The sequence below is a fragment of the Budorcas taxicolor genome, chromosome 3 (genome assembly GCF_023091745.1).
Source record: "Budorcas taxicolor isolate Tak-1 chromosome 3, Takin1.1, whole genome shotgun sequence".
Classification (NCBI taxonomy): Eukaryota; Metazoa; Chordata; class Mammalia; order Artiodactyla; family Bovidae; genus Budorcas; species Budorcas taxicolor.
The window spans coordinates 110173472-110198544 of NC_068912.1; the positions used below are offsets into that span (position 1 = coordinate 110173472).

General features: G+C 49.7%; 1 protein-coding gene across 1 annotated transcript; it reads left to right on the plus strand.

The window, feature by feature from the left end:
* The first annotated feature begins 16063 nt into the window (after positions 1–16063).
* On the plus strand, positions 16064–20259 carry C3H1orf216 (chromosome 3 C1orf216 homolog). The gene is made up of 2 exons (XM_052637747.1): positions 16064–16160; positions 18368–20259. The coding sequence occupies exon 2, from the start codon at positions 18373–18375 to the stop codon at positions 19051–19053; it is 681 nt and encodes a 226-aa protein (XP_052493707.1). The 5' UTR covers positions 16064–16160; positions 18368–18372; the 3' UTR covers positions 19054–20259.
* Positions 20260–25073: the final 4814 nt, after the last annotated feature.

Consider the following 25073-nt stretch of genomic DNA (forward strand, 5'->3'; position numbering starts at 1 on the left):
CATCTCTTTACTAGTATTACTTCCTGGGTTGGCCACTAACAATTCTGTAGTGTTTACAACAGCAACTTATGGGATACCTGGGTGTCCTCCATTAAATATTTGACATTTTACCCTAGCAACTTCCTGGATTGATTCCTTTTGGTGAAAGGGGTAGTTGGAGGAAGAAAAAGTGTGACAGGACAGAAAATTACAGAAAGCAGTGAATATTGAAACTAAGATGATGCCTTCACACCCCTACGATGTGCAGGATGGTGACCAGGACTCAGTGAAAGAGAGACTTCTTAGAGGAGCTAAGGATCAACAGATGGGCTATTTCATAAGTCATGCCCCTTCCATTTTCCTTTCTGGCCCTTCCCAAGACAGTCTCAAATCTCCAGTTCTCCTTTGCTTCCTGTATAATGAGGACTCAAACTGGTACCCAAGTCAGAAAGAGCAAATTTTCTGGAGTATGAGGATGAAGATAGAAGTTTACACCCGGTGGCCACCCACATTAGATATTCCGTGGAGCAGAGACCTCTCTTCTAGGACTTCAATTTTCGATTTGAAACACTGTCGCTCAAGGACCTTCTTTCTCATTCTGACCGAAGAATTATATATAATCATTATTTATTGCATTCAGCTGGGTTGAGTATGTTGCCCTGACCAGTCAGAGGACAATGAAGTAATATCTTCATTACTTATTTTGAGAGAAGACCATCAAGGAGTTTCATTAAAATGTTGTTAAGAGGATTGCCACCAGTCCCAGTTTTCTCTGAACCACCATGAGGCTCTCAGAATTTTAAACAGACATTTTTTTCCTCCCTCGGAACCAAACGTCACTGCTTCCTTGGAAAAGCGTCCCATGTAAACACTGTGCTTTCACTGTCGTGAGCTGGACTTGGGAAGCTGGGTGAGCTGTGCCAGTTTTTTTTAACTGGCGATTGAGGAATACCAGCTTAACTGATGGAATTAGGATATAGGTTTTCTGCAGTTGTTTCTAATGTACAAGATGCTGACTTTGATGGAATTTGCATTTGTATATTTGTAATCTTGTAACAGAGAAAATGTATATAAAGATGTTTTAATATGTATGTAGTTTTTCAATAAATCCAGTGCCTTGAAGGCACGATTTGGTGTCCAGACTAAACGCTCATGCTTGGGTCAGAACCTGTCTAATGTTGAGCATTGTGTTTTACGGTGTCTCTCTCCCAGGGGAGGCCTCTCTCGGCCTGGTGTGGGAGGCACTGCTGTTGTCCCCTCAGTGTCGTCTCAACTCCGGTGGATTGATCACGTAAACTTACCAAGTGGTCTGGGTGTGCAGGGAGGAGAGTTTACATGTATATTATAGTCCTTTGATTGACAACTGTGGGTCCAAGGTGATCATCATTGCCCCTCCCTTTGAGTGCGCCAAACAGTGCCCAAGGCTTGGCAGCCCTTGCTGGGCAACACAGAACTAGGGGCAAGGGCTGGATATTTCTCCCCTCTTCCTTTCCCATATCCTTTTTTGAGGGGGAGAGATGGAGAAGAGGATTTTGGAGTTGACCACTAAGGATAAGAAAATCAGTGCCTGAGAAATCGAGGGAGCAAAGGGTTTCTATTCTAAGCTCCAAAAAGAAAGCACTCTTTGGAGACAGAGAAGTTGAAGCTTCAGTTCTGCATTACTTTTCTCCTTGCCAGTACAGCTGTCAGAAGGCAAGCTAAGCTTTGACCCTGGTATGACTGAAGTAGAGAGTGGTGACCTGACCACATGCCCTGTGCCCAGAGCACTGAGCCATCAGCTTCAGCTCCCTTCTAACGAAACCGCACAGCCCAGGGCCTGTGCTGTGCTCCTGCTAGGACAGCTTCACTAGCTTGGAGATTACATACTCAGAGAGATGAGAGCCTGTGAGTCTGGTAGATTGGGATGCTCAGTGTCTTACTTCGTGTTCCACACACTGGGGTAGGAACACATGGTACTTGATTTAAACAGTATTAATTCTAATATTAATTCAATCCACAGCCGCACAAACCATACTTGAGTCTCTTCCATAAAGCATCAGGTTGTACTCACGTGGGTGCTGTGGAGACAAAGTGTTCAGAATTTCTTGTGCAAATCCTCAACTGCCTCTCTACAAACTTCACCCTGCTTTAAGAATCTAACGGCTCAGAGTGGGTGTCTCAGGGTTTTATCTCCCAGAGGTCTATCTAATAACTTTTCGGGCTTCCTCTCCTGAGGTCTGTACACTGAAGAACAGGGTAAGTATTTGGGTGTGGGGGGGATATTGGGGAGGGAGGAATTTTGTGATCTCAGCTCAGCTGGTAAATCCGCCTACAATGCAGCAGACCTGGGTTCAATCCCTGAGTTGGGAAGATCCCCAGGAGAAAGGAATGATTACCCACTCCAGTATTCTGGCCTGGAGAATTCTGGAGTATTCTGGCCTGTACAGTCCATGGTGTCGCAAAGAGTTGGACCCGACTGAGCGACTTTCAGTTCATTGTGATACTCTGACTGTAGCATTCCTGAGACGGACTCTATCTTCTACCTGCTCACTGCCTGGCATGGGGCCTGGAATGCGGTATTGCCCAGTAAATGTGGAATGAAAAAGACTACCCCTTCCAGAGCCGCCATTTATGTCTGTCAAATGAAAATAGCCATTCATGCCTGTCTCGGAGTTGCTGTGACGCTTGTTGGAAGATGCATGTGGATGCATTGTGTCTGGTGCTACTCTTCAAGCATATGGATTTGTCAGTATCACAGCTGCATCATGTTTTGCGGACCACTTATAGGCCTGTGGTCTCATAAGCATCTCAAACTTAACATCTTTAAAAATGTGATCTCTAAAAACCTGCTCTTCCTCCTGTGTTTTCCATTTCAGTGAAGGAGACCTCCACATACCAGTCACTCAGGCTGAAGGTCATTCTCGACCCCTGCTTCCTTACTCCCATAATCAAACTATAAGTCCTGTTATTTCTACTTTCACACTACATCTTGAGTCACCTCTATAGCCAATGCCCTGATCCAAGATTCCATAATTTCTTAGCAGCTGTTGGCAGCAGCCTCCTGATCTCCCCACTCATATTTTTGCCTCCTTTCCATTCAATCTGCACAGCAGCCAAAGGGCAACATGTATATAATTAAATTAGAGGATGCCAATCCCTCACTCAAAACCTTCGTGTGTCTTCCAATGCACTCAGAATTAAGTTCAAGCTCCCCATGGCCTACAAGACCCTCCATGACATAACCATGCCTCCCACCCTCCAGTCACATTACACTCAGCTTCAGGGGCGTCCCAAGTATCCTTCCCTTTTCCTGGAATGATCTTTTCTCCACTGTCTTTTTTTAAACTTTTTATCTTGCACTGGGGTATAGCTGATGAACAATGTTTGTGGTAGTTTCAGGTGAACAGCAAATGGACTCAGGTGTCACTAGTAAAGAACCCACCTGCCAATGCAGGAGACTTGAGACACCAGTTCGATCCCTGGGTTGGGAAGGAGGACATGGCAACCCACTCCAGTATTCTTGCCTGGAGAATCCCCATGGACAGAGGAGCCTGGCAGCTACAATCCATGGGGTTGCAAAGAGCTGGACATCACTGAAGTGATTGAGCATGCACGCATGCAAAGGGACTCAGCCAAACATACATGTATCCATTCTCCCCCAAACCCCCTTCCCATCCAGGCTGCCACATAGCATTGAGCAGAAGTCCATGTGCTGTACAATAGATCCTTGCTTCCACCCTCCTTTGTCTACTGTTAGCTTAAATCTAACTTCTTCAGAGATGCTTCCATTACCACCTCTTTCTTAATACCTCTGTTTCCTGGGTTGTTTTTTTTTTTTCTTTTGGGTCTTTTATCACAATTTACCACTTTAATGTTTGTTTAGATCTGCTTTCTGCGTTAGACTAAATTCTGTGAAATCTGAGATCATATATATTGTGTTTTTAAAAAATGTATGTTTCAGGTAGTACCATGCCTGGCACATAGCATAGAAGTGTATTGAGCAATGAATGATCTGAAGGCTGGAAGAGCTCATGGTGAAGAGCCAGGAGCTGAATGGCCTGCAAGGTTGTTTTCTAATGTGGGGTAGAACAGATAGAGGTGGTTGCTATGTGAGATCTTAAGCCCTTCCTCTGCAGCTTACACATGGCCTGACCCTGGAATAAGTCATTCTGAATTTTCCTCACCTGGAAAATGAAGCTAAAGTGAACTGGCCTGGTTTAGCTCCCAGGGTTATGGTTGGGATCATAGGTACAATTATGTGAGATGAGTGAGCACGTTTAAGAGGCTGTGCTCATGCTGACTGACCCACTGCTGAGGGGAAGGTGGGGCTCATTACTGTCCAGCTGAGTGGGAAGGAGAAGCCAAGTCTTGCCAAAGCTCCGTAGCTGCCAGCCCACAGGCCTCGCCCGGGGCCCAGTGGTGCCTCGCTCTGCACTGGGGCTCCTGAGAGGGGTCGGGCTGGAGGTCTGCTTGTGTGCCTGGAGTCTCCGTGAGCTGGGGAAACAGGCGCAGGTTTGTGTACCACCCGTGCCACCTCAGGGCCTGCCTTTTGAGACCTGGTTGTATCATCCTGGTCTGTACTACCCACGTCCTTCCATCCCCTCATTCTCTCTGCTCTTCTCTCACCTGAAAGGTTTTTCATTTTCAGTTTATTGATCCAGTTCTTCCCTGGGGTGGGATACATAATGGGAAAACGGGGTTTGAAGCAGCTTCAGCCTAAGGGTGATTGGAGGAAGCTGTGGGGCTGGACACTGGGGTTCTTTCCCTTCGCTTTAGAAGGAACCACAATCTGGTATTCTTGATGGCTGGTGGGGTAGAGGTGGGGGTGAAGAGGCAGCTCCGAGCTCCTGGCTGGAGAGTCACTGGGCCCAGTCCGAGGGGTGGAAGGTGCTGCAGCAGGACTGAGAGAGTCCTGTGGCTTTTTCAGTCCTCATCTCTTTTTTTCCTCAGTGACTGAAGGAAGGAAAAAAACTGACTGCCCACCCCTCTCTTTGTCTTGTCTAATTTAACTTATGTTATTTATCAAAAAGACAGGTTATTTGGAAAACCAGATGGACCCAGGCAAAAATCATCTGGGTTTTCCAAACGTGAAAAATTAGGTTCTGGGGGCCCAGGAGGAAAGGCGTATGAATGTATGTGTGTGTATGTGTGTGTGTGTGTTTGGGAGGGCGTGAGGAGTATTGAGAGTTCCTTTATGTCTGTGCAGTCAGACCCAGAAATTGCTCCATCACATCCAAGCTCTCCTCCTCCCTCTTTTTTCTTCAAGTTTTATGATTACAAATTAAATGAGATAACTGAAATCTTGACATTGGTGACTGGGAGTGTGGAAAGGTTTAATTGGCCAAGGATGAGAACATGTCAGGGCTGGAGCAGAACAGCAGCTGACAGCTTTCTGCTCTCCTGCCCTCGCCTCCTCCCACAGATCCACTGGGTTAGTCAGAGTTTCAGGTACAGAGAGGTTTCTGGAGCAGAAACCTGGTCTACCTCTTGTCCCTTCAGTGTTAGCATCCCAAAACGATCATAGCAGGGATGGAAGTTAGACATTAGGGGAAGAAGTTACCCTTTCATAACTTTCTGACGATGATAAGAACGCTAGAGGGGGACTTCCCTGGTGGTCCAGTGGCTAAGACTCAGCACTCCCAATTCAGGGGGCCTGGGTTTGATTCCTGTTCAGGGAGCTAGATCCCACATGTCCAAACTAAAAGCATGCCACAACTAAGGACCCAGTGCAGCCAAATAAATAAATATTTTTTAAAAAAAGAATCCGCCTTGCAATGCAGGGGATGGGGGTTTCCTCTCTGATCATGGAACTAAGAGCCCAGTGCCAAAATTAGAGAGTCCATGGGCTGCAATGAGAGAGCCTGCATGACGCAATGAAGACCCTGCGTGCCACAACTAAGACCCAAAGCAGCCAAATAAATAAATATTTTAAAAATATATGGAGAAGGAAATGGCAGCCCACTCCAGTACCCTTGCCTGGAGAATCCCATGGACAGAGGAGTCTGGTAGGCTACAGTCCATGGAGTCACAAAGAGTCGGACATGACTGAGCGACTCACTTTCGCTTTCACTTTCCTCACTTCCTACTCTTCTGTCTATAAAAGAAACTGGCATTCAGACCTAGATAAGATGATACGCTGGGGCACTAGCCTGCCATCTTCTAGGACACCTAGCTTTCCAAATAAAGTTGTATTCCTTGCTTCAGCAAAAAAAAAAAAAAAATATATATATATATATATATATATATATATAAAGGACACTAGGAGTTGAGGCTTGTCTGTCCATTAAATGTCCCGGGATGGAACTAGTTCTGTAGCTGCAGCCAGGAATTTTTAAAGCTTTTTTCTGTTACAAGCAACAGTATAGGGCAGTGTTATCAGGAAGGAGCTGAAGTAGGAGGCTCTGGAGGCATGACTCCAGGCTACAACAGAGGAAATGTTCTGTCTGAAAGCATAGAGTCCTCTCTCTGCATGCACACGTGCACACACAACAGCCAAGATCCTTTCTGGCCTGAAGAACCTTTGGCAGCAGCAAGAGCACTTGTCCCATTGTGAGGGTCATTTTTCAAAGCGTCACTGGACTGTGAAAGCCACTTAATAACTTGATCTGTATAATCTGAGTTAATACTAGCTCTGCAGTTGTGAGGATTAAAATTTGAGAAATTTGTAAAGCGTCTGCCTCCAAGCCCGGCACCTAGGAAACCTCAATGAGTGCTTGTTGAATGAATGAATCCATGAAGCAGAGCATTAAGGCTCCCTTGACCATTTCCAAAGGTCAGTGTGTAAGAGCTTGAATAACAGGCTTGGGGGCTGTCCTGTGGAGCCTGGAGCCTGAGGCATGATCTAACCCTGCCATTTATTCAACACGTCTTTATTGAGTTTCTGTAATATGTGGAGTAGACCCCGTGGTGTACCATCCCATCCCCTTTAGTGAAGGCCTTGCTGGCCTGGCTGCAGACAGCCTTTAGTCAGAAGAATGCCTCAGTTTCAGAGGATACCTCACCCAACACTCACATCCCTCTCCCGCACAGCCCACATCCAGCGATGACAGAAGTGTAAAGCCCTGGCCATGTTGGCTCATTTCAGGACAATTCTAAAGGGCCCATTCTTGCTTCAGAGCTCCCTGAGGGGTCTACCTCAGGTGCATGAGCCTCTATCATGCACCTGTATGGTAGCTCAGCTGCTGGCCCCTCCCTTCCACAGACATTGATCCCAAGGGCACTTCTTAGTAACTACCTGCATCCTAAACTGTCTGAGTCTGTCTCCTGAGGAATCCAGCCTATGACTGTGCTAGTCCTGTGACCAAGGCTTTCAGTTCAGTTTATTTCAGTCGCTCAGTCATGTCCGACTTTGCAACCCCATGAATCGCAACGCGCCAGGCCTCCCTGTCCATCACCAACTCCCGGAGTTCACCCAAACTCATGTCCATTGAGTCGGTGATGCCATCCAGCCATCTCATCCTCTGTCCCCTTCTCCTCCTGCTCCCAATCCCTCCCAGCATCAGAGTCTTTTCCAATGAGTCAACTCTTCGAATGAGGTGGCCAAAGTACTGGAGTTTCAGCTTTAGCATCAGTCCTTCCAAAGAACACCCAGGACTGATCTCCTTTAGAATGGACTGGTTGGATCTCCTTGCAGTCCAAGTCACTCTCAAGAGTCTTCTCCAACACCACAGTTCAAAAGCATCAATTCTTCGGCGCTCAGCTTTCTTCACACTCCAACTCTCACATCCATACATGACCACTGGAAAAATAGCCTTGACTAGATGGACCTTAGTTGGCAAAGTAATGTCTCTGCTTTTGAATATGCTATCTAGGTTGGTCCTAACCTTCCCTCCAAGGACTAAGTGCCTTTTAATTTCATGGCTGCAATCACCGTCTACAGTGATTTTGGAGCCCCCCAAAACAAAGTCTGACACTGTTTCCACTGTTTCCCCATCTAAAGCCAAGGGTTTAGGACAGGAAAAGACAGACTCCATTGCAGTTTCCAGCATCTATCTCCAGCGTTGGAGGTGTCCCTGCAGCCTTTTTATGAATATATCCACCAGAGGGCAGCAGCAGCATAGCAACCTGTCCTCCCGAGGCTCAGTGGAGTGGGCTTGGGGTCTTCCCCCCATCTCCCTCCAACTACACACCCTCCCCACCCCCCATTCAGTATAAGGCAGGATGACCTCCCTCCATATGCCCACCTTGCTAAGGGAAGACAACTTTGGGAAACTGTCTAAGCCTTACTTTTGTCAGTCTCAGCACGAGCCCCTCCCACCCCGGTGCCAAGGCAAATTTGTCTTCATAGTGTGGACCCTCCCCCGCAGCTGGCAACCGCCTTGTCCAAGGTTTCCCACCTCTCCACACTCACCATCCACAATAGATTTGTTTTCTGTGTGACAAGGTAATTATGAGCTTGGGGCGAGGGGGCCCAGGGGCCAGTCTGAAGATGGTCACTTCAATCTGGTTCTCCCTGTTCTGCTAACATTATTGATTTTTTTTGTTGTTTTATTTATTATGATGATTTTTCTGTGTGAACTGGCTCTGGTGACATGAGCTATGGAGGTGAGAGGGCAAAAGCAAATTTATTCTCGTCGCAGTTTAGCTTCTTGAAACCACCCACTTGACATTTTTTTTTAATATCTGCCAGTTTTAGCATCTTTGCTTACCTGCCTTCATTCAGTTCCCTATTCCCCAAAGTTCTTCCAAAGATTCTTCCAGGAATTGGAGCCAGATGTGGCTAGAGGGTGCCATTATATACCAGCAAGCTTTTATTGCATTCCCATTATTGGGCAGTTATTTCCCAGGCTGAGCTCCCCAACTTCCTGCTTCTTTCTCAGCCCTTCCCCTGGGGCAGTTCTGAGACAGGTCAAGCTATGAAGAAAACCTGACAAGGAAGTTATCAGAGAGTGAGTTTGAGTGGAACCTATTCCAAAAACACATCTGCCTGACCTTCAGGCTACCCATCCAGGCTACTTCCAGACTTTAGACTACAAGTGGGAGGGGCACAGTGCTTGCCTGAGTGCAGCGGGAGTCAGCTGAGGCCAAGGGCGATTTGTGGGGCCACGTTTCCCCCAGCCTGTTTTCTCTGTGTGTGCCAGGAGAATGAATAAATCATTGTTCAGGGGCGGGATGCAGCTGCCGGGCTCCTCCCCTCGGCACATGCCCCGACTCCAGCCTCTCCATTGAGGGCTGCTGGGGCAGAGCGCTTTATACACCCAGCTCCCCAAATCCTATTGAGGCCTCCCTCCTTTGCACGAGCCACCGGCTCCAGGCCCATTCAGCCTAGCCCTTTGTGCTAGAGGTTAAGTGGTTACATGTGGGGGACACCCAGAAAGGACCTGTCAGGCCCTGAAAGGCTGTGCTGATACTCTGCCCTCCTACTGATGAATGGGTGGGTAGAGGAGAGGTGGGCGGCCAGAGGCTGGGGTGGGGGAGAAGGCTGGGGATTATGGAGGCAGCTGCCAGGAAGGAGGTGGAACAGACACTCCCTTCTCTCATTCCCCCTTCAGATCAGCTTCTCTTCCTCACTCTCTCTGCTGTGGGCTCTGGGACCTTGGGTTTGGCCTCTCTGGGCTCCTGGTGGAAAAGAGGCCACTTACCACTTGGGTGGATAGGGGAGAAAGCATCTATACTACCTTTCATGCTTCCAGCACCTCCAAAACACCCCTAAGTTTCTCCTTTGTCCCCTCAGGGTCAGAAGAGAGGATGTGGGTGGTGGGGATGGTCGACAAATCCATCTGCTACCTTTCTGGGGAGCGCTGGATTTGGAATTGCCCTGCTGAGATCAACTCTGAATATTCACTTGAAGGACTGATGCTGAAGCTGAAACTCCCGTATTTTGGTCATCTAATGTGAACAGACAACTCATTGGAAAAGTCCCTGATACTGGCAAAGATCAAGGGCAGAAGAAGAGGGCTTCAGAGGATAGGACAGCTGGATGGCATCACCAATGCAATGCACATGAACTTGGGCAGACTCTGGGGGACAGTGGGGGACAGGGAGGCCTGGCGTGCTGCAGTCCATGGGGTTGTAAAGAGCCGGATACAACTGGGCAACTGAGCAACAACAACAACAACAACAACAACAACGCTGAGCTTTAAAAGCTTCCTGGGTGGCCTCTCAGGAGCTGCGCAGGGTGGAGGGTTCAGGGTAGGAGAGATCTGGAACTGGGTATACAACAAAGATTTTGTTGCAAAAGGATGATTCTAAGACTTTTCTTAAAAAGCCTCAAAACTTCGTATTTGAAGTACTACCTCCTCATGTTACAGCTGAGAAAACAGCCATGCGGGGCTGGAGACTGGACTTGCCTCGTGCCCTATGCTCAGTTGTTCAGTCGCGCCCCGTTCTTTGCGACCCCAGGGGCCTCATGGACCTCCTCTGTGCGTGGAATTCTCCAGGCAACAATACTGGAGTGGGTTGCCATTTCCTCCTTCAGGGGATCTTCCCAAACCTGGGATCAAACCCATGTCTCCTGTGTCTTCTTTACTGACTGAGGCACCAGGGAGGCCTCTGGACATGTCTTACCTAAGGTGATCACACAGCAGTTTTTGGCTAGACTAGGATGGCACTTTGCCTTTAAGAGGTGGTGGAGAAATGAATGACTAAAACAACTAGGTCACCGGCTTCCTAGGCCTTTCTTTCCTGAGATGAGCTAATTCTGAGGAACGGTTTTTCTTCCTGCCTTAAGTGCTCTTTCGTACTTCAGAGGTCCTTCAGGGCTGTGCCTGGCCTTAGGAGCCCAAGTAACAATGTTCATAATCTTAATGTTATTTAACAATGTTCAAGGCATCTTATCTTTATTTACCCTAAAAAGGTTAAAATGCTTTGATTTGCCCAAGTTCCCAAAGCCATATGGAAAGTTAACAGAGAATATGAGCTCAGGAAAAAGAAGAAAACAGGTCACAGTATATTGGGTTGGCCAAAAAGTTCGTTCAGGCTTTTCCACACAATGTAATAGAAAACCCTGGACAAACTCTTTGGCCAGCCTAATAGCTTGTCCCCCAAGATCAGATGCCAGTGCTTTGCTTTGCTGTGGAATCTTTGGGAGCTTCCTCATCTACCTTCCTGCCATCCACAAGATGAAGCCCAAGGTCCCTGGAATGGTGGTCAAAGCCTTTCACAAATGGGCCGGATTTATCCTGCAGCCTGGTCTCCCATCTCCATTTGCCCCTCAAGCTCCAGCCACACTGGCCTCCTCTGTGTTATCCAAACACACACTCTGCATTCGGTTTCCTCTGCCTTCACTTGCTTTCTCTCGGTGAGCTTTGAGTCATTCTTCAAGGCCTTCAAATATTCCCTCTGTGAAGCCTTTCCTTACCCTCTTTTGGGCTCATTAATTTTGTCTTCAAGCTCTGTTACAGAATCTGTCACATTGTATAGCCCACTCTTTTCTATTTCCCTTTCTAAACACAGTGCTGTCCACCAGTCCTGATTCTGTGATGATTCATTCCCTGGCACAAAGCAGGTAATCGGGTGCTGAATGTGAATGAATGGATGGGAAGGGGCAAGGTCCTTGAGACCGAAACACTTTGATCCTACCCATCTCTTTCTCCCAGGAGTGCTGACACTGAGAAATTATCCACCTAGAGAGGAGCTCATGTTGATTCTATTACCTGAAGTAGAAATTTCTCTCATGTTCTCTTGTCTCCTTGCCTGACATCCCCAGCCCGTTGGACCTGGATCTGGTTACTCCTTGCTAGCCAATCTTAGCTCTGATATCTGTCTGCTCACCAAGATATCAGTTCACTGCCACTGCTGGATCTTCATGATGGGCTGGCCTGCTACAGAGCCCTGTTCAGGCTGGTTCTGTCCATCTTGGGTGATTTCTGTGTCCTTGCCAGTTAAGTCCCTTTGTAGCTGGGTGGACACAGCCACAGACCCCCCTTCACCTGGGGAGACTGATTGCCTGGCAACCTGAGTAAGGAAGCCTCTGGTGGCTGAAGAACAGACAACTGGTGGTGGTAGTTCAGACGCTCAGTCGTGTCCGACTCTGGCAACTTCATGGACTGTAGCCCACCAGGCTCCTCTGTCCATGGGATTTCCCAGGCAAGAATACTGGAGTGGGTTGCCATTTCCTTCTCCGGGGCATCCTCCCCACCCAGGGATTGAACCCACATCTCCTGCATTTCAGGCGGATTCTTTACTACTAAGCGACCAGGGAAGCCCATATCAGACATCTACGTTTCTGCTTTTCTGTAGTCATGGACTCCCTTTCCCTCCTGGAGGGATTTTTATCCTCTAGGCTTCCAGCTGTCTGAAAATCCTGAAATTGCCAGGACCACTGTCAGAGCACTTACTTCGTCAATTATACGGTGTTAGAGTACCCCACCCAACATGATCCTTGGCTAAGGAAAGAGATGCCCTTGGAATTCACTTGTCAGGTATTGTTATTTAGAAATAACCAGCTTTATAGAACAATGGAGTGACCAACTGATGACTCAGCTCTGTCAGGTTATTGCACACCGAGTGTAATAGAGGTTTTAAATAAACAATCGGTTTATAGTTGTTATTATTATGTTTTGTAGCCAGAATACACAGGAAGGGGTAGAGGCAGGTGTGGCATGTTATGCGATTATACCTAATGACTTTCTCAGAGTCTGCCTCCTGTCTCTTGATATTCTACATCCTGCAGTTCAGGAGGTTTTAGCATCTAGGGAGGAATGTTGCTAACCAGGGAATGCAAAGATGATTCTGCTGTATTCTGGGCTCCTCATAATACTATAGGAATAGGAGAAAGGAGGTCACACTGTAGGCTGGACTGATAAGGACTATTAAGGGGAAATAGAGTTGCTACTACTTAATGAGGGCTGAGAGGTACCTGAGTGGGACCCAGGGGACCACTCTGTACTCTTGTATTAATCAAGATTCTTCAATTGCCAGTCAGAGAAAATCCCCTCGAGTTGGGCTTGAAAAAATAAGGGCCTTGTTGCAAGGTATACCAAGGCCTCAGGAAAAAAGGACAGGACTATTCGCAGGACTTCTGTCTTTCTGTGTCTGCCTGTCACAGACATGCAGACTACTTTCTCCTACAAATAGGCTGACTTCTATTTGGCAAAGAATGTGACTGTTGTGGCCCTAGGCTCACGTCTTCCTTGCCTTGCCTTCCTTTAATTTTATTTCAGAAATTCCCAGAGAAGGACTCTGACTCACCTAGAGTGGGAGTCATAATCCTAGGCTCCTCAAACTTCCATGAGATCCACCCAGTTAGAGCTAGGAGAGACCAGGCCCAAAGGAGAGGCAAGAGGAGCTTTTCAGGACTCATCAAATAATTAGATAAGGCTGTGACCGTATGACATGGGAGACCTGCATCATTGCAGACCACCAAAGCTCAGAGACTTTACAAGTGAGGATTTGGGTCACATCAGAAGGAAGAAAACTCCAGTTGAAGGGGAACTTTCAGTAGAGAAGGGAAAGCGGCACTAGTTAGGCCTCGGTACGTGATGTGGAAATGGAGCTGAGGTCTCTGCGTGTGTCTTTTTAGCTGGAGGAGTGCCCAAAGCTTGAGTTACTTCTGCCTTTCCTTTTTATTTCCTCTTCCCTCTTAAAATATGAATTTTCATAATTATATATTTTTTCTTTTCTATTTCCCTTATTTTGTATATAGGATTTGTTGTGATTTAATTTGCTATTTACTCTCTAGTCACTCAGTTGTGATTGACTCTTTGCCACCCCATGGACTATATAGCCTGCTAGGCTCCTCTGTCCATGGGATCCTCCAGGCAAGAATACTGGAGTGGGTTGCTATTTCCTTCTCCAGGGGATCTTCCCGATCCAAAGACTAAACCCAGATCTCCTGCATAGCAGGCAGATTCTTTACCATCTGAGCCACCAGGGAACTCTCTAGGTTGCAGAATGGTAAATTGGAATTAAGTTGGAAATGGAAGAGGATGGCTTATCATGGAGATCAGAAACAAATTCTTCCTCTTAAAAAAAAAAAAAAAGGCAAAAGAAAGGGAAGAGGGAAAGACAAGGGTACTTTTTTGGCCTCCAGGCACAGCTTGTGGGATTTTAGTTCTCCAGCCAGGGATGGAATCCAAACCCTTGGCAGTGAAAGCACAGATCCTAACCACTGGTTGTCGTTGTTCAGTCACCCAGTTGTGTCTGACTCTTTGCAACCCCATGGACTGCAGCACGCCAGGCTTCCCTGTCCCTCACCATCTCCTGAAATTTGCCCAAGTTTAAGTCCATTGCATCAGTGACGCCATCCAGCCATCTCATCCTCTGACACCCTCTTCCCCTTCTGCCTTCAATCTTTCCCACCATCAGGGACTTTTCCAATGAGTCTGATGCTGTTCTCATCAGATGACCAAAATACTGGAGCTTCAGCTTCAGCATCAGTTCTTCCAATGAGTATTCAGGGTTGATTTCCCTTAAGATTGATTGGTTTGATCTCCTTGCTGTACAGGGACCTTCAAGAGTCTTCTCTAGCACCACAGTTCGAAGGCATCAATTCTTTGGAGCTCTGCCTTCTTTATGGTCCGGCTCTCAGAACCATACAAGACCACCAGGAAGACCACAGCCTTGACTATTCGAACCTTTGTTGGCAGAGTAATGTCTCTGCTTTTCAACACACTGTCTAGGTTTGTCGTAGCGTTGCTGCCAAGAAGCAATCGTCTTCTGATTTCATGGCTGCAGTCACCATCCACAGTGACTTTAGAGCCCAAGAAGAGGAAATCTGTCACTACTTCCACATTTTCCCCTTCTATTTGTCATGAAGTAATGGGGCTGGATGCATGATCTTAGTTTATTTAATATTTAGTTTTAAGTCGGCTCTTTCTCTCTCCTCCTTTACCGTCATCCAGAGGCTCCTCAGTACCTCATCACTTTCTGCCATTAGAGTGGTATCATCCGTATATCTGAGTTGTTGATATTTCTTCCACCTATCTTGATTCCAGCTCATAACTCATCCAGCCTGGCATTTCCCATGATGTGCTCAGTATATAAATTAAACAGAGTGACAGCAGACAGCCCTGCTGTGCTGATTTCTCCATCTTGAGTCAATCAGTTGTTCCATACAGGGTTCTAACTGTCACTTCTTGACCCACATAAAGGTTTCGCAGGAGACACTTAAGACGTCTGGTGTTCCGGTCTCTTTAAGAGCTTTTCACAGTTTGTTATGATCCACACAGTCAAAGGCTTTAGCATAGTCAATGAAACAGAAGTAGATGTTTTTCTGGAATTCCTTTGCTTTCTCTATGATCCAGTGAATGCTGGCAATTTGATCTCTGGTTCCTCTGTCTTTCCAGGGTATTTTTAAACGTATTATGATTGAAAGATGAACCATATTTAATTGGTGGCATGGAGGGGGTAGCATGAGAAAGGTATAAGCAAATTGCTGGGTTTACTCAGTAAAGCTGTGGGTATGGAAGGGACCTCCTGGAAGCTCACTTGCCCTAAAGGCTAAATTTGTCACAGACGTCTTTCCGGGGCTGCCTCTCCCTAAGGGCAGCCAGTGCTTTTTGGTTTCATCATTAGAGTCGGCAATTACTCTGTTAATTAAGTGACTTTAATGAAATAAGCACAAAACGAACATATAATTTCAAATTGTGGGAAAAAAAAAAAGCCTTGGGATAATATAATAAGGGGAGCTATCTGCCTAGGAGGTCAGAGAAGGTTTACCTGAGAAGAGATCTGAGATTTGAGAGGAGAGAGAATTTTAAGCAGAGAGAACAGTGCGGCAGAAAGGAGCGCGAGGCTGCTCAGCTGCAGAACCCAAGGGCAAAGGCTGAAGCCGGAGAGCAGGATGCTGAGCCCCACGGCGGCTTGCCTTAAGGATTTAAGCGGTAATGCGGAAGCCACTGATGGCTTTTAGGCTGGAGGGTGGTGATGACACGATCAGATTTTCATTCTGAAAATGTCACTGTAAGGCAAACCGATCGGGGAGACACAGTGAATGCAGTTAAGAAATTAAACAGGACCTGCAAGGCTCAGTCCAGGCTGCCGGAGGCGGGGGAGGTGGTTCCGGCGCTCGGACCTGCGAGCGGCTTCGCAGAAAACCGAACCGGCCCACGTGGGCCAGGCCGCCCCGCCCCGCAGCGCTGACGCCGCGCGACTCCGCAGTCCGGGCCTGGGCTGGGCGCAGCGCCCAGGAACCCGCACCCCACGCCCCGACCCGCGGGGACGCCCAGGCCGAGGGATCACCTCCCCAGTCCCAAGGGAGCAGTTCCTGCCGCGGGGACCTAGCCACCGGAGCCAGCCGGGCGGGGCGGCGCCTCCAGGCCGTGAGTCGGGGCCGGAGCGGGAGGGTTTAGACCCCAGCCGCAAGGGGCGGGGGTCGTTGCCTCTGCCCAGCTGCTTTTTGCTGGTCGGGGGGGGGGTTGGGGGGAGGATTAGGGAAGGATGGTCCGGATCCTCTGTCTCCTGGGGATGGTATCCCTTTCCCGCAAGTCTAGGCAGGAACGGAAGCCGCCTCCGCTCATCCCTACCACCAACGCCCTCCCCAGCCCCCCACCTCCCACCTTCACCAGCCCCGCCCCACCGCACCCACCCCCGACAAATTGCGGATTAGCTTGGCGAGAAGCCTGATGCCAGGGTCTCTCGGCTCCCATTTTACCTTCCCTGAGGACCCCTTGATCCTTAGCACCACCCCCACCTCCTTCCAGCTTGCTTCACGGCCCCGCCCAAGTTTAGAAAAAAAGAAAACATTTGGGCAGGACGATCTCCAGGCACCTCGCTTAGCGGGATGGAGTCTGTAGGTTTCCAAGGGACTGTCCCTACACTGTTGCCCCCAGGACTTCTTCCCAGTACTGTGCTGGATGTGGGGAGGGGCCCTGCCACGTTCACTGACACTCCCCCTTACTCTTACTGATTCCGTTTTTCTAATCCTAGTAATTTACAGTCAGGAGAAACTTCTTGTCAATTTAAATTCAGATCTGGGGAGAAGTCGGTTATTGGGAAGGAAAGAATAATGTGGTGTGTCCTCTCTCCATGGCCTCAAGATGGAGCAAGATAGAGGCAGGGACCCGGGATAGTAATAAACATGGAAGGAAGGGGTGAGGCCAGAAGAGAGGCTTGTCAGTGGGAGAAGGGCTTCCTCACTGGGCAGTAGAGGGAACCCAACCCAGCTCTCCCAGCCCTGAGCTGTCAGCAGCCCGGATCCAACTGCCCTACTCACTCACTCAGCAAGGAGGTAATGCCACCTGCTCAGTGCCAGGTTCTGTGCTGGGTCCTGAACATGGTAGAGGTTATAGAGAGGAATTCCATGTCCAGTAGGGGGGCCAGGAGGCTGCTATGACAAGATAGAGGAAATAAAAACAAGTTGAATAGACATTTACTGACCATCAACTATGTGCCAGGGACAAGAAACAAACAGGCATAAGGCAGCATGTATCCAAGCAGTGAGGACCCAGAGGAAGGCACAGTTGACTGTGTGTTTGTGTATATAGGATATAGGAGCACTGGGGAGAACATCAGGATGGTTTCAGGAAGGTGGGGATTTTAGAGCCGAATCTTAGCATACAAAGACTTCCCTTGTGGCTCTGCTTTGTAAAGAATCTGCCTGCAGTGCGGGAGACCTGGGTTCCATCCCTGGGTTGGGAAGATCCCCTGAAGAAGGGAAAGGCTGCCCACTCCAGTATTCTGGCCTGGAGAATTCTGTGGACTGTATAGTCCATAGGGCGGGCTTTCACTTCACTTATCGTACGGAAAGGAATCTGCCCGTGGAGAAGGGAAGAGCTGGGAGGGAAGGGGAGAGGAAGGATATGCTGGGCCAAGGGGATTGTGGGAGGAGGAGGAGGGTGTGCTCTGAGATCTCTGAGCAGTTTGGGATGGTGGGAGGGGCTGAGAGTGGTAAGAGACAGGTCTGAAGCCGTGAGCAGGAGCCAGAAGAAACACAGCCTCTTAGGCCAGGAAGAGGTGTAGCAGGAGGTTAGGGCAGGAGCCACGGCAAGTTTACATTTTTAATTAGAGGCAGAGAGGTCAGTGAAAAGTCATAGCAGTCAGTAATCCAGTTTAGAGGTGGCCCACACCAAGAGAAAGGGGAGATGTTTGCACACAAGCGTGCATGTGTGAGTGCCTGCAGTTTCCAGTTGCTGTGACAGGAGAGTGGGCCTGCTTGGCTAAGGACACTGAACAGGGAGCAGGGCAGGCCGTGCAGACTCTGAGGAGCCTGTGGTTAGCTGCAGAGTTCAGCAGCAGTTGGATCTGACTCTCTGTCAGATCCGAGAGTCACCAACACATGGTAGTTCTTGAACCTCCAGCAGAAGAGGAGGTCATCTGGGGAGAAGTGCCTACAAGGAGAGGACAGCTTGCCTCAGGGCCGAGGGAGAACCCTGTGAGGAGACTGAGAATCGGCAGAGAGGGAAGAGGACAGCCACCAAGGGAGGTGTTAGCAGAGTCAAGGCAAAGGGGTGTCTGTTGGTAGGTTCTCTCGACTTCAGGCACCCTACCCTCGCCTGCTCTGATTCATTCTTCTGCTTCCCCCTTACAGACCAGATGTTCGCCATCCAGCAAGGGGTAGCTGAGGGAGGTCAGTTCCTGGGGGGCCCGCCTCCTGGAGTATGTCCACCCGAACTTCAACCAGACAGCAACTCCAACTTCATGAGTGCCAAGGACGCCAATGAGAATTGGCACGGGATGCCAGGCCAAGTGGAGCCCGTACTATTGAGGAGCTCCTCTGAGTTGTCCTCTGACAACCAGGATTTCCAGGCTCCTGGACTCCCTGAGGGGGAGATCCGCAGCCCACCGGAGGGGGCAGAGATTCCTGGAGCTGGGCCTGAGAAGACGGGTGGTGCCAGCACAGTCTGCTCCCCGCTGGAGGACAATGGCTATGCCAGCAGCTCCCTGAGCGTTGACAGCCCTAGCTGCAGCCCTGAGTCTGCCTGTGGGACGCCTCCTGGCCCTCCAGGCCACCTTCTGCCCTCGGTGGCCCAGGCCGTGCAGCAGCTGCAGGCTCAGGAGCGCTACAAAGAGCAGGAGAAGGAGAAGCACCACACGCACTTGGTGATGTACCGCCGCCTGGCCCTGCTCCAGTGGATCCGGGGCCTGCAGCACCAGTTGGTCGACCAGCAGGCCCGTCTGCAGGAGAGCTTTGACACCATTCTAGATAACCGGAAGGAGCTTATCCGCTGTCTCCAACAGAGGGCAGTACCATCCAGGCGCCAGGACCAAGACTAAGGGTGTCTCTGTACAGGGGTGCAAGGGTTTCTGTATATATTTGCAGACATATGTGTGGTTCTGCACAAACAAGTACAGATCATTTGCTGATATAAGTGCAGGGAAGCATAAATGAGTGTGTCAGTGCTAACATGTAGGCAGGTGTGCACAGGCCACATGTGAATCTGCACCTGTGCATCAGTATGTGTGCGGTGTGGACACAGAAGCCTCTGTGTGCCTATGTACATATGTGTATGTATAGTATGTATGTTGTTCTTGTTTAGTTGCTAAGTCGTGTCCTGCTTTTTTGTGACCCTGTGGACTGTAGCATACCAGGTTCCTGTGTCCATGGGATTTCCCAGGTAAGAATACTGGAGTGGGTTGCCATCTCCTTCTCCAAGGGATCTTCCTGACCCAGGGATTGAGCCTATGTCTCATGTATTGGCAGGTGGATTCTTTACCATATGAGCCAGCAGGGAAGCCCATAGTATATATGTAGGAGGAAGTAAATTTGTATATATATGCATGGGTGGGTACCCCATGGTGTGTATCTATGTGCATGAGTGAGGATAGATATGCAAAAGATGTGTGTTTACATATGAGTGAGTTTGAGTGTGCAGATTTCTGGTGGGTATTTGTGATTGAGCCCTCGTGTGTACAGCCTATGTGTAGGGGTACATGTGTGCATGGGATATGCATATTAGGAGCATGTATGTTCAATTGTATATGTAAGGCATCCATCCATACCTTCTGTTACCCGTGGTCTACACTAGCCTTTTGTCTACACAGGGTCCCACTGTTCCCTGGAGAAAAGGCTAGCCTGTTCTCATTTATCTGAAGGTTGTGGTTGATCCATTCTCTTGGAATTTCTCAGGCTAACTCTCTTGATCCCTCACTTTCACTCCTCCTAGACCTCGCTCTGCTAAGGCTGCTGTCCCTGATGGTGGATTTGCTGCTCTGGCCTGCCATGGCCTTTTGGCTGCAATTTTGCGAGGGCAATTGGTGGAGAACTGATATCAGGGAAGAGAGCTAGGATGGTGATTGACACCGTGGCAGGCATGGGGGTGAGATCAGAGGAGAAGATAGGGGACTGTCCTGCTTGAATTCTGCCATTGGGCGCATGGGAGATGGAGATGGAGGAGATGACAATGGCAGAATCCTGAGAAGACTGGGAGAATAGGAATTCTAAAACACCAGTTCCAAACGAATCACACCCCTCCACTGCAGAGCAACTGTTACAAACTTTATTGACTTAAACTTCTGATGAAAAGGAATCTGTGTTGATATAATGTCATATGTCAATTATACCTCAATAAAAAATAGAAAAGGAATGTGTGCTTTCTAAGCTTGCAAGGAATGGACAGGTGTTCTAAGGCTGTTGGGGAAAACCTTACTTCCTTCTCTTTGTTTCTACTTGCTGTGCCTTTCTTGCCTTCACAGCACTGGATGTCAAATTAATTTGGTCTATGTCCCTGAAATCAGACTGTCTGGGCCAGGAGGAACCACAGTTCAGCCTTCCAGAGTAGGCAGTGGGCAGTGTCAGTCCAGCTCCTGGAAGCTCTTAGGATGTTGGGCCATACCCTGTTATGTCACTGCATGGGGCTGATGGGCTCCAGCGGAGGCTCTGTGAGGTGGAGAGGTGAGTTCTAGGGAGAACCAAGGACTAAGGTAGCTGAGCTCCCTGCTTTGCTTTTGTGAGCCAAGAGGATACAAGATCCTGATGGGTGAGCAGTGACCTGGAGATCACTGACATTGCCTCTGGCCCTCGTCTCCCTATCTGCAAAATGTGAGTGAGTAGGTGAAAGGTATAGGGAGTGAGGCTGAAGCAATGGCCCTGGGGACTCTTGGGTAGTAAGTATGAACCTGGCCTCTGGACCAAAACCAGGACAAATAAACTGAGGCAAAGAAGTGCATTTCTTGGGTTTGTGTTTCTACTCTACCTGTTATCAGGTGGCCTCTTTTCCACACTGTCTGAGCTCCCCTTTTGAGCAGGGTTCTGGGCTTGGAGCTGGGGTGGGTGGGTGGAAGGAAGACACTGGGAGGAATTCAGTCTGCTATGACTGGCAGTCTCATGGGGGGGTTATAGGGAGGTGGGCATGCGGGATCTCTCCTCAGGGGCCTCTCAGTCCAACAGGGGAGACTCTGGCTTCTGCCCAAGGGATTGTCCTTGTCCTGAGGCACCTTTAGGCCTAAAAGGGAGGGGTGTCAATTGTGAGGGACACATGCTCGCCCCACATTCATATAAGCATGCTCACATATTTAAATCTGCCCTAGAGACACCACTTCCCTGAAGGAGGTGGAAGCCTGACTGTAAAAGATTAAGTTAGGGTCCTTAGATGGTTCTGACACAGATGTAATTATAAAACATGTACATGATTTCATATTATTCATATATTGCAGTTGACCCCTGAACAATGCAGGGGTTGGGAGCACCAAACCTCCACACTGTTGAAACTCTGTGTGTAACTTAGAGTCAGCTCTCCATGTTTGTGGTCCCTTCATATTCATGGTTCTGCATCCTTGGATTCAACCAACTGTGAATCACGTAGTACTGTAATATTTACTACTGAAAAAAATCTACATTTAAGTGGATCCATGCAGTTCAAACCTGTGTTGTTGAAGAGTCACCTGTAGTTATCTACTGCATAACAGATTACCCTAAAACTCAGTGACTTCAAACAATGCACATTTGTTATCTCACCATTTCTGTAGTTCAGGACTCTCTCACCCGGCTACAGTCAAGATATCAGTCCAAGGTCCATGGCGGGGGGGCGGGGGGCGGTGGTGAGTGCGGGGGGGAGGGGGGAGGGGGGAGGAGGTGGGAATTCTGCACCGGTCAGACCTCCGATTCTCCCAGCCCCAGCAAGGGACAGCCAAAAATGTGTCTGCTCCTCTTCTCTAGGCCTGAAGGCTTCTCTAGCCAAATCTTATCCTTCCGCGATCCTCCCCTAAACCGCGAGGCTCAGAAGCAGGGGATCCTCTAATAGCTCCGTTCCCTTTGGTCACCTGTAAATTTGAGATGAGACGGGCCAGCGGGAGGAGGCAGGTGGCTCTTGGAAAAGGGGGGTCGTTGTACGAAGGTCAGGGCCGGGGGAGGGGCCAGGTCCCCCAAGGACCTGCACCCGCCACCCACACACACACACACACACACACACACACACACACACACGCACACACACACACACACACACACACACCGCGGATGAAAATGGGTGCTGGCCGTGGGAGGGGGCGGTCCTAGGGGCTCCCGCCATGGGGCGCCGAGACCCTGCCCTACAATGGGGCGCGAGGTGGAGCTCGAGAGCCCCGCGCTGGGCGGGGAGGGTGAGGGCCGGAGGACTGCGATCAGCGGGTGTTCAGCGGTCCCCGGGCGGGGCTCAGCGCCCGAAAGGCACAGACAAAGAGGCAGCCTCCCCGGACCTCCGCGCCGCCTCGAGCCGGGGACTCAGCACAAAGCGGGGGGCGGGTGGAACCGAGTACACCCCACGCGCCGGCGCGCACGGAACTGTTGATCCGCACGATTGCGAGCGACGTTTCCTGCGCCTAATCCCAACAAGCATGAAAACGGCTCGAGCGGCCCGCCAGCAGGCCCTTTGTCCCGGCCCCTCGCGGGGCAGCTGCAATCGGGATCCCGCCCCCCTTTTGTGTCTCCTCCCCTGCGCCCCTCTCCGCCCTCCCCACCTCAGCTGCCCAGAGGGCCGCAAGCCTCCCAGGGCTCTCGCCTCGGGCACTTGGGCTGCACAAAGAGGGGCAGCGCCCCTAATCTGGGGAAGGAGGAGGATTAACCCTAGGGTCTGCAGGGAGGGGAGGGACTGCGGAGAGAAGAGAGAGAGGGGGCGGCGGTGTGTCGGTGATGTGGCCTGCAAGTGAGAGTTTAGATGTGGGACTGGAGCCGTGAGTGACACGTTTGAGCGAGTGCAAGTTAGCCGGCGGGAGGGGCCCGGGTTGTTACTCCTGCTTCTTGGACTCCTCTGGCCAGCCTCCAACATTCAGCGTTCAGACAACTCTCAGGGCAAGAAACTCCCTAGACCTTGAAGGGTTGCCCTGGGACCTCCTCTCTCTGCACTCCTCCCAGGATCGCCTCGGCTCTGTGCCTTGGCCTCTGCCCATCGTCTGGACTCCAGCAGGGCCTCTGCCTCCAACTGCCCCATGGACAGCGCCACCCCCCACACCCCCTCAAACCTCCCATGTCCAAAACTGAGTTCATCTACCCCTTCCCACAAACCTGCTCACCCCACTCAGTCGTCTGGGGTGTGAGCCTTGGTCCTCCTGGTCACTCCTCACACCCATCACCAGGTCCTGTCCCTTCCTCCTCACAAATGCTTCTCCAGCCTATGCCTTCCTGTCCACTCCAACTTCCCCACCTTGGTTCAGACCACCGTCATCTCAGGTGGCACTAATGGTAAAGAACCTGCTTGCCAATGCAGGAGACATAAGAGATGTGGGTTTGATCCCTGGGTTTGGAAGATCCCCTCGAGAAAGGCATGGCAACCCCGGTATTCTTGCCTGGAGAATCCCATGGACAGAGGAGCCTGGCGGGCTACAGTCCATGGGGTCACGCTGAGTTGGACACAACTGAAGCAACTTAGCATGCACGCACCCATCTCTCACCTGGACAACTGGAAGGGCTCCTGGTCTTCTCCCTCTGTTCCCTTCACACTGCTCTAGATTGGGGCTTCCATCTGATTCCTTAAAATTACAACCTTTCCAAGGCTCTCCAATGGCTCAGCTTGCTTAGCTGGAAATGCAAGGCCTTCTCTGACTACTTCCTATATCCCCACTGGCCTGATCTTTCCCCAGGGTCTAGAGTTCTCAAGTTACTTTCTAGTCCACAAAGACCTTCCTCAAGAGCCTTCCTGGAGATTATTCCCATGAAATCTCTGAGTAGCCTTGTCCCTCACGGAACCATCTTTCAGAGCTCCAAGGTCCAGGGAACTACAGGGCAGTGGGAAGGCATATCTTCCAGAGGCGGTGCATGCTGGCCCAGCCTTGCCCACAATATGCCTGCCCCACGCAGGACAGCAGGTTTCCTCCCTGGTGGACGTGGTCCCGCCCTTCCATGGGCTTCCCCAGGTCTTTGTGGCCTCTGAGGCCACTCCAGGTGCATGAATCTTCAGAGCTGCTAGCCACTTTTGTCCTGGATGTCTCCGGATGGACCACATCCTGAGGGCTCAGAACCCCACACTTTGCAAGCATGTCTGAGTCACACTGTTCCTGTCACCACTGTCACTGGACACCTCCTCCTAGGAATCTGCTTCCAAGAGGCTCTTCAATCCTCGTCTTAGTCATAGACAGGAAAACCCTATATCCAACAGATGTTTGTTACTATGTACCATGTGCCAGACCTTCTGGTAGGCAGTGGTCACCTAGATGAATCAGACACAGTCCCCGCCCATTGGAACTTCACAGTCAATTTCTGGAGACCCAGACATGGGTAATAAGAATGCAGTGTGATAAATGCTAATACAAGTCTGTCCATGGTGCTACGGAAGCACTTTCTAAAATGTGTTCCAATGGGTAGGAAGTAAAAGATTTCCAAGTTCAAAGGGGATGATCAGGAGAGCGTTCAAGGAGGAGCTGATGTGGGGGATGTGACCAGGAGGATGAGTAAAAGCAGATGAGGAAGACAGCATCCTAGGCAAAGTGAAAGAGGACTTGCCCAGGGGAGCCGAGAACCAGGAGCCTCCAAGAGTTCAGACGCCGGGCACTGTCCCAGAAACAATATCTCTGAGGCAGCAACCACAATGAGGAGTGAGGATTTACCTGTACAACTGTTATGAATGCTTGCTCTCATGGGGTTTGGCCTGAGACATCACATCACTCCCTGGAGTGCTGGGGAGTATAATAAAGTCAGTAAAGTATCCCACTTATCTGTGAACCACGCGAGCCTCTGTCTCCAGGTACACCCAGAACCTTCACAGTTTGAGAGAGTCTAAAGGTGGAATGAGTACAGGCTGCGAGTCCCAGAACCCAGTCCTCTGAGGAAAGGGCTTCTGCTCCAGGTCATTGGGTTTCATTATGGGAGCCAACAAGACTTCCTT

Bases quoted from the DNA above. Each gene is read 5' to 3' on its own strand.
- C3H1orf216 (XM_052637747.1), top strand. From the start codon at position 18,373: ATGTTCGCCATCCAGCAAGGGGTAGCTGAGGGAGGTCAGTTCCTGGGG.